This window comes from Chlorocebus sabaeus, chromosome 8 (genome assembly GCF_047675955.1).
Source record: "Chlorocebus sabaeus isolate Y175 chromosome 8, mChlSab1.0.hap1, whole genome shotgun sequence".
In the NCBI taxonomy this organism is placed as follows: Eukaryota; Metazoa; Chordata; class Mammalia; order Primates; family Cercopithecidae; genus Chlorocebus; species Chlorocebus sabaeus.
Window position 1 is genome coordinate 27,347,539 of NC_132911.1, and position 14,340 is coordinate 27,361,878.

General features: G+C 39.8%; 1 protein-coding gene and 1 pseudogene across 5 annotated transcripts in view; both read right to left on the reverse strand.

Moving 5' to 3' along the window:
* CCDC25 (coiled-coil domain containing 25) overlaps nt 1-14,340 on the reverse strand; it is a 40,280-nt gene that overhangs the window by 11,326 nt on the left and 14,614 nt on the right. For 3 of the 5 annotated variants that reach the window (XM_007962002.3, XM_007962004.3, XM_073018014.1), the window contains 4 exons: nt 10,791-10,842; nt 6,616-6,691; nt 2,574-2,677; nt 2,157-2,359 (listed from right to left, as the gene is read on the reverse strand). In XM_007962002.3, coding sequence (XP_007960193.3) covers nt 2,157-2,359; nt 2,574-2,677; nt 6,616-6,691; nt 10,791-10,842 — 435 coding nt within the window. The remainder of the gene's footprint in view (nt 1-2,156; nt 2,360-2,573; nt 2,678-6,615; nt 6,692-10,790; nt 10,843-14,340) is intronic. The other 2 variants (XM_073018016.1, XM_073018015.1) reach the window with 1 other exon arrangement.
* Nucleotides 9,103-9,193, reverse strand: LOC119618973 (small nucleolar RNA U13; annotated as a pseudogene).

Sequence of the window (14,340 nt, forward strand, 5' to 3'; positions counted from 1 at the left end):
CTTATATTTAGTAAGATTGAGTTTTCCCTTCAGTTAAAAGGAGTGTTTTATATGTTGATGACACTATGGAAAAAAACCCAGAAGATCTGAAACTGTGTTTTGGTGGACAAATTTTGTTTAAATGCTTGTAATTTTTGAAACTCATAAAATCACATAAATGTCCTAAATTTTAGTAGCATGCAGGTTTAATTTGAATTATGACATCTATAAATCACTTATTGATTTAAACTGAATAAAAATTACTTTAAAATTGAATAAATTGAACAGAGGGCAGAAGAGTATAGTAATTAATGTGTATAGGTTTGAGAATCAGACTGAGACTAAGGAGCCACATGAGCTTGTAGCAAGTTTCTTGATTGCTTCTCAGGTTCAGTTTCCTCTTCTATAAGATGCAGCTAAAAATCTGCTATGGCTATTGTTGGCATTAAATGAGAGAATGCAGTAAACCACTTTGCAGTGCAGTGTTTGGCAGAGGGAAAACGTTCAGAAGGGTTAGCTATTCTTCCTTATTCAATGTTATAAGTAAATTAGGTGATCTTATGTTCCTAATATGATGTTCCATCATGTTTCTAAACAAAATTATGTTCGATTCATACAAAGGGCACTAAAAGGCATGTTTTCAATTTCCCGCCACTCCAAACTCAAAACAAAAAAGAATTAACTACTCTAAATCCTGCATCACTCAGAATTCCACACACTTTACCTCACTGATAGCGTTAATACCGTTTCTTTCACTTCAAACACAAAGCAGATTCACAATTCTAGGCCATATCAAATATTTAAACATATATGTTAGTTGGCCTCATATTGGCAGATTGTAATTCAGGGTAACGTTTCTGAAGCTCTCCATATGAACACTGTATTTTAAATGAAGCTACTAAGCCTGTTTTAGCAGAACCCCAACCAGAAACACGTGCATGTGAATAATAAATAACAGTATGTGTTCATTATACCTGCATTCTGACCCAACAATCTTTCTACGAATCCAGGGCATTCCAACGAAACTGGGTTAGGACGTGCCTACGCAACGTGTTTCTGATTCCACACCATTTCCAAAGGCAATATATGTTATCAGTAACCCTTTTTTCTTTTTGGTATATGTATTGCAAATAACAAATCATGGAAAAATCTAGGAGTTCTGTGATGAGAATTTGCAGGATTAATACCTCCTTTAATTAGAACAACTAGGGGCCCTTCAGGTACAGCACTGTATGGCAGAACATCCACATTCTAGTCTCTAGAACCTATAAATATGTTATCTTCTATGGCAAAGTAGACTTTGCCGATGTCATTAGTTAAGGACCTTAAAATGGAGAGATCATCCTGAATTATCTGGATTAACCCAATCTAATCACACTGTTCCTTGAAAGCAGAGAAGGCAGTGGTCAGACAGGGGACTGTGACTATGGAAAGCTTTGGAGAAGGAGCCACAAGCCAAGAAATGTGGGTGCCTCTCAAAGTTGAAAGGAAAGATTCTCCCCTAGTGCCTCCAGACACTTTGATTTTAGCCCAGTGAGAATACTACTGGACTTCCAATCTTCAGACAATAAATCTGTGTTGTTTTAAGCTACTACATTTGTGGCAGTTGGTTTCAATGGCAATAGAAGACTAACAATCATTATTGTCATGGCTTCATTAGAATTCATGTCTTCATTAGAATTTCAGGAGCCAAATTGTATTTGAAATATTTAGCTGTTTAAAAAGGTAGTGCTTTGAAACAGGCCTTACCACATTACTTTAAACTTTCAAAACGTAGAAAAAGAGTTTTAAAAACAGCTTTGAGAGTTACTAGCATTGGTTTTTAGAGCCAACACAACTTTATTTAAATAGCACAGCTAGTCAATAGTAAACCCCTCCCACAGCACCTTTTCCTTTCCAGAAGAACTTTACAAACCAAACCAAACTAGGGATAACCTATGAAGGTTTCTCTATGAATAAAATGAGTTATTTTATTTCATCCACTTTCATATCCTGCCGCCATAAACAAGCAATTCTTTTCACCAACACATTAATATAAATGAAAAACTGATTGAAGGTTCTGAGCTTGTTACATGTCCCTCCTTCTACCAATATATCGTTTTTAATGGCTAAGACATGATTAAAATCATCAGGGAATAATCTTTGAGGCCAGTCTCAATGCCACAGCTCCGACATACCTAAGTTCATCCATTTCCCTCTTCTTCTTCATTTCTTCTTTTTCTCTCCTTTTCATTTCCTGAATTTGGGCTTTTTTCTCATTCCTCTCTTCACGATCTCTGCATTCTTTCTCTGCTGCTAGGTCTGGGAACCGCTCCACTTTGGTCTTTTCTAATCGGTTCAGGATCTCATTTACTTTCTTCTCCACTGTCACAATTTTTACCTTTAAGGGAGATAGGAGAAAAGATATTGCATCTTTTTGTTTTTTTCTCCCAGAAGAGGGGTAAGGCTTTCCAGGGGTTTAGCAACCCAGTTTAATTCCCTTTAGAAAACACACATCATGCTCAGCCCTCAACAACAATGGTGTCAGACAGAAAAGATAGGATACTCCATTCAGTATCGGGGCTCCGCCTCCTTCAGTGGCACAAAACACTTACATCCTTCTGCCTGTGAAAGCCTATCTGCCCCACATCCATGTCAGCTGTTTTCTTCAGGTTAGACCACGGCGTATATACCACATTAACGTTGTTCATCTTGCAGCCTGCCAAGAGAGACTGTCTTCAACATGCAGGCAGGATGAGACTGAGCAATGTGTTCCCTTACCCACTGGCAAACTGCCATAAGCCGACAAGGGAAACGGCTTAGAATGAACAGGCCACCCATTGTTTTAAACCACCAACACTTTTTCAAAACCACCCACAAAAGGCAAATGGTAAAGCTGACAAAATTCAGATGGAAGTATTACTATGGCAAGTAGGGGTCCATGGTTTAGCTTCAGGGACTTCTGAGGACTCTCTAACATTGGATGCAAAATGTATCATTGTGGTTTTTTCCGAGAGAAAAGGACTGAATACATTTCCTCAGATTCTCAAAGGACTCCTTGACTCTGAAGGTTAAGCAGCAATGGAAAGCCATGGCCTGGGACTCGCAAGCCCTGGACTCTAGCCGGGACTACCACGAGCTAGCTAGCCGAGCCCCTCTAGAGAAGTCCCCCGGCCCTCTGAATCGCATATGAAATGTGAGGAAATTGGACTAGTTGAATAGATTTTTTGCTTATATTTTATTTCAGCAGTGGAACCCTTTTACTAAAGAAAATACAGAAGTCATCAGAGCAGAGGCGCTCTGGATGGAAGGAGTGCCAGGTGCCCTGTTGACTCCTCCTCCTACCCCTTGCACCACCTCCTCCACCACTCATGCCCTCTACCCCCAGTACCCTCCCTGGCAGCTCTGGAAATCGCAGTTTAATCACTGGTCTGATGCTCTCTCTGGTCCTTTCAAATTAGATGGCAAGAGATTTCAATGCTTATTAAATCCCCATGTACACTGTAAAAAGCTGGAAGACGACTTTACCCAAGTGTTCAAGGTTAACACCACCAAAAATGGCACAAAATGACATCATGTGCTGCCTGACTATAATGTGCAAAACTTCACTTATGTAATATTCCTGCCCCAAAGTGCATGATGGGATTCTAATCCAGAGGAAGCGTCAGACAAACCCCAACTGTGGGTTAGTAATCCCATTACTACAACTGGGTGCACTCTTCGAAAAACAAAGCAGCATGTCTGGATTAAAGGAGACTAAAGAGAAGTAAATACAGCACAAGTAAATACAGCACATGGCCCTGGATCCAAAAAAAAAAAGCTATAAAGAAACAGTAGTGGGACAAGTGGCAAAACTTAAATATGGACTGTATATCAGAACACAGTATTCTATCCATGTTAAACTTCCTGAATTTTACCACTGTAATGCGGTTATTTAAGACAATGTCCGTGTTCTCCAGAGAAACATGTTCAAGGGTCATGATATCTACAATTTCCCTTCAGATGGTTCAGCTAAAAAGGTTAATGAGTATGCTATATATAAAGCAAATAAATATGGTAAAATTTAAAAATTGATGAATCTAAGTGAATGGTATATGGTAGCTGTACTATTCTTGCAACTTTTCTGTATATCTGAAAGTTTTTTCAAAATAAAGTTTCTTTAGAAAATCTCCATGTGCAAGGCACTGTGGGGGATACAAACATGATCAGACAATGACTCCTGCTCTCCACGACTCTAACGGAGCACGGCAAGCACATAAATAACTTGGATTAAAAGGAGAACTGACCAAATGCTGTTGGAAAGGTAGAGAAAAGTGCTGAGACAGCACAGAGAAAGTGGGGCCACTCACAGCTGAAGAAGGAAAAGCCTTCATCGAGGAGGCTCACAGAGCTCAGGGGTTATGGCAGAAGACTTGAGCCAAATGGGGTGACATCAAATCCAGTCTCTACTGCACTTTAGACCTCTAAGACCTTGAAGAAGTTCCTTAATTTTCTTTAAGATCAGTTTCCTCCTCTATAAAATGAAAATAATATCTAACTCAACAGGGTGGATAATTTGTGAAGTACTTAGCACACGGCCAGGCATGTAATTAACATTCCATCAATGTTAGCAATTACTACCACCACTATACCTACTATGTGGACCTTGAACCTTAGCTTGCATCTGGACTCTGATGACTGACAAGGACAAACCTGAAGGCAGAGGGAACAATACAAGCCGGGTGCAAGGTCAGAAAACAGCAAATACTGGCTTTGGCTGTAGGGTGAAATACGTGAAGGAAAAGAAGTCCGCAGTCAAATCAGAGATGCTTAAATACCAACTTCAGAAGTCCGGACTGAACAGTTTAGGCCGAGGGGAGTCAAGAAAGTTTCTAAACTTTTAAAAGTTTAATCTGGAAAGATTCATTGGGTGAACAAAGAACAGGCTGACCTAAGATTCTAGACCTATGACCCAGAACAGGCTGATTCTACAGTGACGAACGAGTTTACCCCCAATGTCCTTGGTTCTGATCACTGCAGGTGGTCAACCGGGGGAAAATTTTGTCCCTACAAAGTGCCACAAGCGGAGTGTCCTCTAGAAATCTCAGAGCAAAGACCGTTTTCTCCACTCCTTGGCACCGTATCTTCTACTGACTCACAAGAGCAAGACCCTTGGGCTTAGCTCCTTATTTGCTAGCTGAGCTATCGTTGCAGAAGGCTGAAGAGGAGAGAAAGAGTAATTCAAGGTCATGACTCTTTGCTCCTCTTTGTTTTCTCTAGAACTAGTAAACTAAGAAGAGATTAAGAAGAAAGCAGCTGGGCCAAGAATAAGGCCTCCAAAGCTCTTTTGACAAAGGCATGTCTGCTAGCCAGGGGCACGGGAAGGCATAAGGACATGTGAAGGAAGTTGGAACACAGAAGAAAAGAATATAATGACTGTTTCAATTCTTATTATTTCAGTAACTGAAGATCTTTGCTGAAAATCTTAGAAAATTCTGTTCTACTCATAAAATGGAATGTCCCAAAATGTATTACAATTTGTTGACTTATAGAGTTGAAAATCAGTGGCTCTGTAAAGCAAGAGTTCTACCTTCTCTGGCTAGGTGCTGACTCATCATTCAGGCTGCCTAAGTGAAGGTGTGGGAAGCACAGTCTGAGTGACAGGGAAAGGGGAATGCTGCGCTGCTCTTGTCCTGTAATTGCCAACCCCTGGTACCTGTTATCAGCTGTGGGTTTGCCCCATGTTTATCTTCTACCAAACCATGATTGCTTTCCAACCCTCTGGAGCATCCTTCCACTCCATCTCAAGCCACAATAACCTCTACCTGATCTAGACCTATGTTCTACACCCTAAAATCAGATCTACTGGCTCATCGTTAGCAGAGCACCACCTCCTGGTTTCCCTTCTTAAACCCCACCTCTAACCTAATAATCATCCTTCTTGACCCTTCATGACGATTAGATGAAATCTTGCATGGCAGAAATAAATACCAGGTAATCACCAAGCACAGGATGCCAGGCCCCACCTAAAACACTTAGGCTAATTGTTCTCAACCCACACTGCACAGGAGAATTACACAGAGAACTTTTAAAAGCAGTGATATTTGGGAATCACCCCAGACCAACTAAATAAGATTCTCTTCGGTGGGGAGGGGAAGTAACAAGATCAACTGACTTGACAACTTCACAATTTAAGAGGGAAAAAGTACGTAAGAGGAGGAGAGAAAGAAAAAGTAGAAAAGCACGATTTGGGGACTTTAATTCTAGAATCTAATGACAAATAATAGAAATAAAGATATCAAACAACATTAAAAATAAAGCCATAAAACACATTGTTCTTGCTTAGCTATCAACATCACCAAATTTCCCAAAGTCTTTTTATAATAACAGTAAGTACAGACAGATCTAGACAACCTTCTATTCAAGGTAAGGAAACAGTAAAAAGAGCTGAGACTCAGATAGGACCATCAAAATGACAGGGGTGGGGAGATCAGTTTTTAGTTATTTGACAGGTAGCAAAATTGCCATCCATCTTAAAGAACAAAACATGGCAAAGGCACAGCACATGTTATTCCTTTGATGGAGGCCAAAGTCAACAGCATGCTCACTAAAATGTAATCCATTTCAGACACAGAGAAAGTTAATGCTAATTCTAAAAACACCAGTAGGAAAACTGACCTTGAATGCTATTGGCCTTTACAAGGTGGGCACAGTCCATCAGCACTTCCTTTGGGATGTCTTCTATATTCTCTCCCTGAAACACAAAAATAAACCAATTGGTCCACTACCTCATTATCCATTGACACTGGGGCACTCAAAGGGCATTCGCTGCCTTATCTACCAGGTATGATTTTATTAAAAGCAGAGGTTCTTCAACTGTTACAGAACACTGAAAAGTAAATTTACTGTGTGCATTATGGGAATGTTTGTTTAAAATAAGAGAACACTGTAATATGAAAAATACTGAAAATAAGTGAAAACAAAACAAAACAGGAAATGAAAAAAACTGCCAGAATATTAATTATAATTATGTCTGAGTAATTTTTATTCTCTTTCTTCTCATTCTGACTTCTAGAAACCTTGTGGGAAAATGGTGCCTATTTTTGACAACTGGATGTCTTCCTGGCCGAGGTCCCTATGACCTTCCTTTCAAAAGAAAATGTGTAGTTTTAGTTCTCAGACATCTGGTAGGTCATCTATCCTCAGCTTTAATCAGGAAAAAAGTTCTTGTTTTGTAGATCTCAACCATTCATTATAAGGAAGAAATAACAGAAATGACACTGATCCTTCTTCTCTACAGAAATTTGTATCAAAATCAAAGATGAATAAGTGAGGTGATGCCCCTTTTACAGATGCAGAAACAGGCCAGTTAAGTAACTTGCTCAGAGTCACGTGGTGAGTAAGCAGCAGAACCAGAATTCAAAACCAGCAGTCTGGCCCCCGAGTCTGAATGAACCCCTTAGTCTTTCTGCATTTCCAACACTTCCTTGGTACCTACTAAGTACAATGGCTATGACATTTACTGCAGGAAATTAATCAGGTAAAAGTTCCTCAAGGAGCACACACTTTCAAACTGGGCACATTAGGCTGGGTTTAGGGGCTCATGCCAGTAATCCCAGCACTTTGGGAAGCCAAGGCAGAAGGATAGCTTGAACCCAGGTGTTTGAGACCAGCATGGGCAACACAGTGAGACCCCATATCTACCAAAAAAAAAAATTAAACTGGGCTCATTATATGCTTCCAAAAGAAAGTGAAATTGAACTTCAATTCAAACAAGTAATAATTGGTGATAATGTGAACTTGGGACTACCACCAGTATCTTCCATCTTCTGACACAGCAGATTCCCCAAAGAAGACATTAATCTGACCCAAAATGAAATTTGGTAATGCCATAATTTATTTTCTCTAAATCTAATAGTTCCAAAATGGCAAGAAGTTGCCTAAAAGAACTCAGAATTTTGCTCCAGCATAGAGTTTATAATCCTCTTTTCCTTCACCATATAGTCCTCAAAAACAATGGGGCAAAATGTTTAACCTTGCTAGTAAACTAAAAAGTGAATATTATCGCCATAATGAAGTAGCATCTTATATTCATCAAAATGGCCAAAAGTTTTTATTTTATTTTTTAAGTTATAAAACCCAAAAAGATTTTGGAAAACCTATAAATAGTAGAGAGCATTTAAAACAAGCACAGCACTTTCAGAAGGCAATCTGGCAACAAAGCAGTTACCAAACTATGTACATCTTTTGACCCAGGAAATCCATTCCTAAGAATTATTGTAAAAGAATAATGAAAAACAAAAAAACAAAACATAGAACCAGAAGGTAGATCATGGAAAGTTATTTCTTGGGATTCATAATGCTGGAAAATTGTAAACAACCTATATTCTGACAAGGGAGTTTCATATTAATTGTAGCATATTATTAACTCAATGCAGCCAGTCAAAATAACAAATATGAAAATTATATAGCAACATAAAAAAGTTCACAAAATGTCACGTTAAAAAGTAATCAACCACGGGATGTCAAGTTGGAATGTGGACAAAAGAATTTAACTATATTACAAACACAGGACATCACATCACTGAAAGGGGTGGGAAAAAAAAAGTAGCTTACAGCTAACTTTGGAAAATGATGTGTTTTTGTTGTTGTTGATCTTGAGACAGGGTCTTGCTCTGTTGCCCAGGCTGGAGTGCAGTAGTGTGATCATGGCTCACTGAAGCCTCAGCCTCCCGGCCTCAAGTGAGCCTCCTACCTCAGCCTTCCGAGTAACTGGGACCACAGGTGGGTATTCTACAACCAGCTAAATTTTCTTTATTTTTTGTAGAGACAGGGTCTCCCTATGATGCCCAGGCTGGTCTTGAACTCCTGGGCTCAAGTGATCCTCCTGGCTCAGCCTCCCCAAGTGCCAGCACGGAAAACAATGTTTTGACTGGAAATGCTTTAAGGCAAAAAGCAAAGGATGACAATCAGAGCCATCCCCATGAGCTCATGTTTAGCTTAGTATAAATACAGATGGAGAGATACAGAAACAATTACGGATATGTGCATATGCATGGGTTAGTACACATACATGTATCTCCTTCTCTGTCAGCTCAGAGGGCCAAAAAGCAATGACACTCCAGTGGTAACAGGCACACCCAGAGCCTAGATCTTTTTAAATTTTTTCACATCAGACATGACAAGGTTCAAGGGTGGCACATCTCATACATGCACATGAACAGCCAATCACCACACTCATAAACTACAAAAGGATCTGTCTAGATCTTGATTTCAAAACACCATTACCACTGAAAAGAACCAAGGTTCCTTGGAGAAATGCCTGATTCTGGAGCTGGGACAGGGAAAACACAAGACGAGCCTGGAGCTCTCTGTAGTGCCAGAAAGCAAGGATGTGCTCAAAGAACAAAAGGATGGGAGCAAGTCAGAGGACACGGGAGCACACGGGAGCCCACTGAAAGAGCTCCAGCTGAAGCTGCAATGATATCAGAGTAAAATAACCTGGTTCTAGAACATATCTCAAAGGATAAAATAAACACAGGAGTCTAGGCTGATGCAAATAAATGACTGAATACATAAATAGGAGAAAAGAGAAAAACGTTCCTTCCAGAATTCCAAATAATATATATAGACACTCCCATATCCAGGAAGTAGTGCTTACTTCCATCCTCCACCTCCTTGAGTATGGGCTGGACTTAGTGACTTGCTTTCAAATAAGAGTACAGAAAAGGGGAGAAAAGCGACTTTGTAGTAGAGAAACCTCCAAACGCTACCCTGGCCAGGCCATCAAGGCTCACGTCATCAATGATAAGTCATGGTAATGCATGCATCCGATACGCTGTGATGAGACAGGCACTTCACTCTGTGATATTCTCCCCCTAAACCCATAACCCATCTAGTCACAAGAAAAAATATCAGATAAATGCAAACTGAGCTATAGTCTACAAAATACCTGATCAGTACTTCTCAAACTGTCAAGGTCATGAAAAACAGAGAAAGAATGGAGAAATTGTCAAAGACTAGAGGAGACGAGGCAGACACAACTAAATGTAATATAGTACTCTAGACTGGCTACTAGAACAAAAACAGGGCATTAATAGAAAATTGGTGAAATCCAAATAAAGTCCAGAGTTTAGGTGACAGCAACATGCCAAGGTTAGTTTCTCCATCTTGACAAATCTAGCATAGTAATGTAAGATGTTAATGACGGAGGAAACTAGGTGAAGGGTAGATGAGAACTCTGTATGACTCCTGCCACTTTTCTGTAAATCTAATATTTTTCCAAAGTTAAAAGTTTATCAAAAAGAAAGCAGTACACTCACAAGCATATATACCCTATGATTCAACTATACAAAATATATGAATAGAGACAGATTGGAAAAGTAGTGGTATTGCATTACTAGGGACCATTAAGTATTTTTTCCTTTATTACTAGCATGTTCTTTTAAACTTCCTAAAGAAGCCCAAGATAGCTGGGAACACAGGCCCTTCACTGAGGCAGGAGAATCACATGAGCCACACATGATATCCACTGGAGGAGACAGAAAGTCTGGGAGTGTCAACTGAATCGAAAGAAAAGGAAAGCAGAGATGGCAGACAGCACACCAGAAGTGGCAGAATAAGCAGTGTGTCTAGCTGGGAAATATGTACACTACCTCCTTCTACACCTCAAAAATCATCTAGAATGTTACAGACTGATTTTCTGGGTCAGAGGGAAGACATGTCTTCATTCGTTAACTTCTAGATTTGCATACCGACTTATTACTTTAAGCAATTTAATTGCAAAAGATAAAGAACAAGATATGACGCATCATCAGGAGAAAAGTCATGAATCCATGTTTAAATTCAGTTACCTTATGTAATCGAAGGTATACATGAGCCGAAGAGAGTTTGTCCACATGAAACCTACAAAGAATGAAAACCACTTTTAGCAAGAGGTACAAGACAATTATCTCCTCAGGCCACATGCCATTTAAAGCATTCTGTTCTAAAAAGTGTTTACTCCATGCCTGCCACATGTGAAGCATCATGAGGAGTATACAGCAGAGTCACCACCTCCAAAGGGCGCCCCATCACCATGAAGAGGTACGAGAAACATTGAGTTATGGAGCTGTGAGTAAGTGCCAAGATGAGCAGAGATACTAAATATTAACTTGCTGGAAAGGGTGATTTTTCAAGATATAAAAAGAACTATCAGTGACCAAAGGCTTCATGATTAAAAAGGAGGTAGTGAGATTTGCTTGGCCCCTGACTGAAGCATAGGACTTAGAGCACAACCAAGGAAAGGAATTTCAGGTGAAAAGAGTGGGGAATGAAAGAAGTCAGTGAGTCTCCAACGCTGCCAGCCTGGGAGATTAGCAGAACCACAGTTTGGGGGAAACGGATGATAGTTTTGTTTGTGAGATCCCAAATTTTAAGTGATAGCAAAACAATCCAAAAGAATGTTGAATAGAGAGCTGGAAGAGTGAGGTGGGGCCTAAAGATGCTAAGCAGAACACATCATTAAATGGATTACAATTCAATAATGTAACCCAATAATTCACAAGCCCAATAGTTCATCCAGCCCTACGTTCTGACAATGATACTAATATACATCTCTTGGGTGAGCACTGTCCTTTATTGACATTGTCCTAAAAACATTCAGAATGTCCCCCGCCCCTTAAATTTACCTTTCATTATGACTCTATCATCTATCAATTTTATTAAACCTTTTAACATCTATGCAACATTCAGGATATGAGATTTTTATGTTTTCAGTTCACCAGATGAACTTGACCTTCTCTTTCCAATACCCAGAAATGCCCCTTCAGAATCCCAGCATCACACAACAAACAAGGTAACACGACTGTCACTTTGTGATTCTGTTAACTTTAGTTGATATGGTTTGGATTTGTGTCCCCACCAAATCTCATGTCAAATTGTAATCCCCAATGTTGGAAGTGGGGCCTGGTGGGAGGTGACTGGACCATGGGGGTGGATTCTTCATGAATGGTTTAGCACCATGCCCTTGGTGCTATTCTTGTGACAGAGTTCTCATGAGATCTGTTTAAAAGTGCGTGGCCCCAGCACCCTGCTCCTGCCATGTAAGATGCCTCGCTTCCCCTTTGCCTTCCACCATGATTAAAAGTTCCCCGAGGCCTCCCAGAAACAGACACTGCCATGCTTCCTGTATAGCCTGCCAAACCATGGCCAATTAAACCTCTTTCCTTTACAAACTACCCAGTCTCAGGTACTTCTCTATAGCAATGTAAGACGGACTAATACATTAGTCATACTGCTTCCTTGGTCCTTACCTTTCCAGACTGAAGAATGTTCAGAAAATCCTAAAGAGGCACCATTACATCCCATTAAGTTTCTCTAGCCATTTTCTTAAGCACTAATAAGTGTTTTAGAGGTGAAAATGGTCACCTTCACACCTAGTACAAGATGTAGACTGTAAGATTCTATATAAAAGTGCCCTCTTTAAAGAGGTTAGTCATCTTGCTATTCACTATGAATACAGAAAAATATTAAGCACTTTTGGCACAGAGTCTATGATGACTCTAGGTTTTACTCTTAATCATTAGTAATCGCCAGAAATGGACATAACATCTTAGTTGACTTATATTTCTCCAAGTGGTTCACTTACTCATTTGCATTCCCATGTGAGAGATTCGAAGTAATTATCACCTTCAGCTGGACATTTTCCAGCCAGAAAAACCTGTGTTTTTTGCAAATCTAAAAATTACATATCTCATTACCGTCTTTCAAAATCTTAGGAAAATATCACACTAGTAACCAAGATAACTGAGAAGTAACTTCTCCCATTCCAACTTTTATTTGCCTTAAGCCAGTTCTCTATTTACAACATCTCCTTCCCCATGGGCCTACAGTAGATTGTATTCTGATTTTTTCTTAAAGGTCTCTGATGTAGACTTTTGTCAAAAGAAACACCCAAATAATTCAATATATATTTAATGATATTCATACATAAGGAGAGAAAGAACCAAAACACACACAGGAATATCACTGCCAAAATACAGCAACTTTTCCAATATACACCAGTTTCAGGTTTGTATATGATAGATACACGTCTACAAAGGGCAGGAGAGAATGGATGAAAGTATAAGAGAAAAAAAAAATCCAGCTCTATAAACAATCTTGAGCAAGTTTCCTTAAAAAAGAAACAAACGACTTCTCAAATCTTTCTAAACATTTACTCAAAGTTTAAATTATAACCATAGTTCCCTCTTATCCTTGTTATCTTCCTTTCCCTGTTACCCTTTTCTGAATGCAGAGACCAGAAACTTCACTAAATGAACATAAACTGTCTGAGAATACAGATTCAGGGCCCTGGAGCTGGGCTGTCCAACTACTTAAAGTGGAGTCTGTGGAAATAGGCGGTCTGGACATTAGGAGGTCTGGACACAGTAAATGCACACTATTTCTATTTTCCTACATTTAAAGATGAATTTAGGGCCGAGCACGGTGGCTCACACCTGTAATGCCAGCACTTTGGGAGGCCAAGGTGGGCCGATCACTTCAGTTCAGGGGTTGGAGACCAGCTTGGCCAACATGGTGAAATCCCATCTCTACTAAAAATACAAAAAAATTAGCCAGGCATGGTAGTGGGTGCCTATAGTCCCAGCTACTTGGGAGGCTGAAGCAGGAGAATCACTTGAACCCGGGAGGTGGAGGTTGCAGTGAGCTGAGATGGTACCACTGCATTCTAGCCTGGGTGACAGAGCGAAACTCCATCTCAAAAAAAAAAATAAATAAATAAATAAAATAAGCCTGGTGTGGTGGCACATGCCTGTAATCCCAGCTACTTGGGAGGCTGAGGCAGGAGAATAGCTTGAACCTAGGAGGTGGAGGTTACAGTGAGCCAAGACTGCACCACTGCACTCCAGCCTTGGTGACAGAGCAAGACTCTGTCTCAAAAAAAAAAAAAAAAAAGGTGAATTTAGTTCCATTCTCACTGATTCCTAGGAAAACCCTTTGCTTAAAAGAGCCTCAGAAGGTTTTCTGGGATAAATTCAGATGCTGACATTCACAGAGGTAATGAATGATTCAAAAGCTCCACAAAGTGAAGCAGGCAAACACCCCACTCTGGAATAGTGATCAACTCAGGATCATTCTTAGCACTCCCTGGAATATGTCCAAAATTGACAGCTGGAATGGGTTTTGAGGTCTACACCTACTCACATCACACCTCAAGTGTAGCTTCTGAAGGTAAAAGCCAATCACATCCAACAAGAGTCATTCATCTCAAGACTATTAAAGGAGGTCAAAATGGGCCTTCGGTATCTGTAGACCAATTTGGGAAGTACTAACCTTAATGAAATGAAAAACTGAGGTCATAATTTATTGGATGTGGGTTGTAAACTGGAAATTTCTCTTCCATTTATTTAATTAAACAAATGA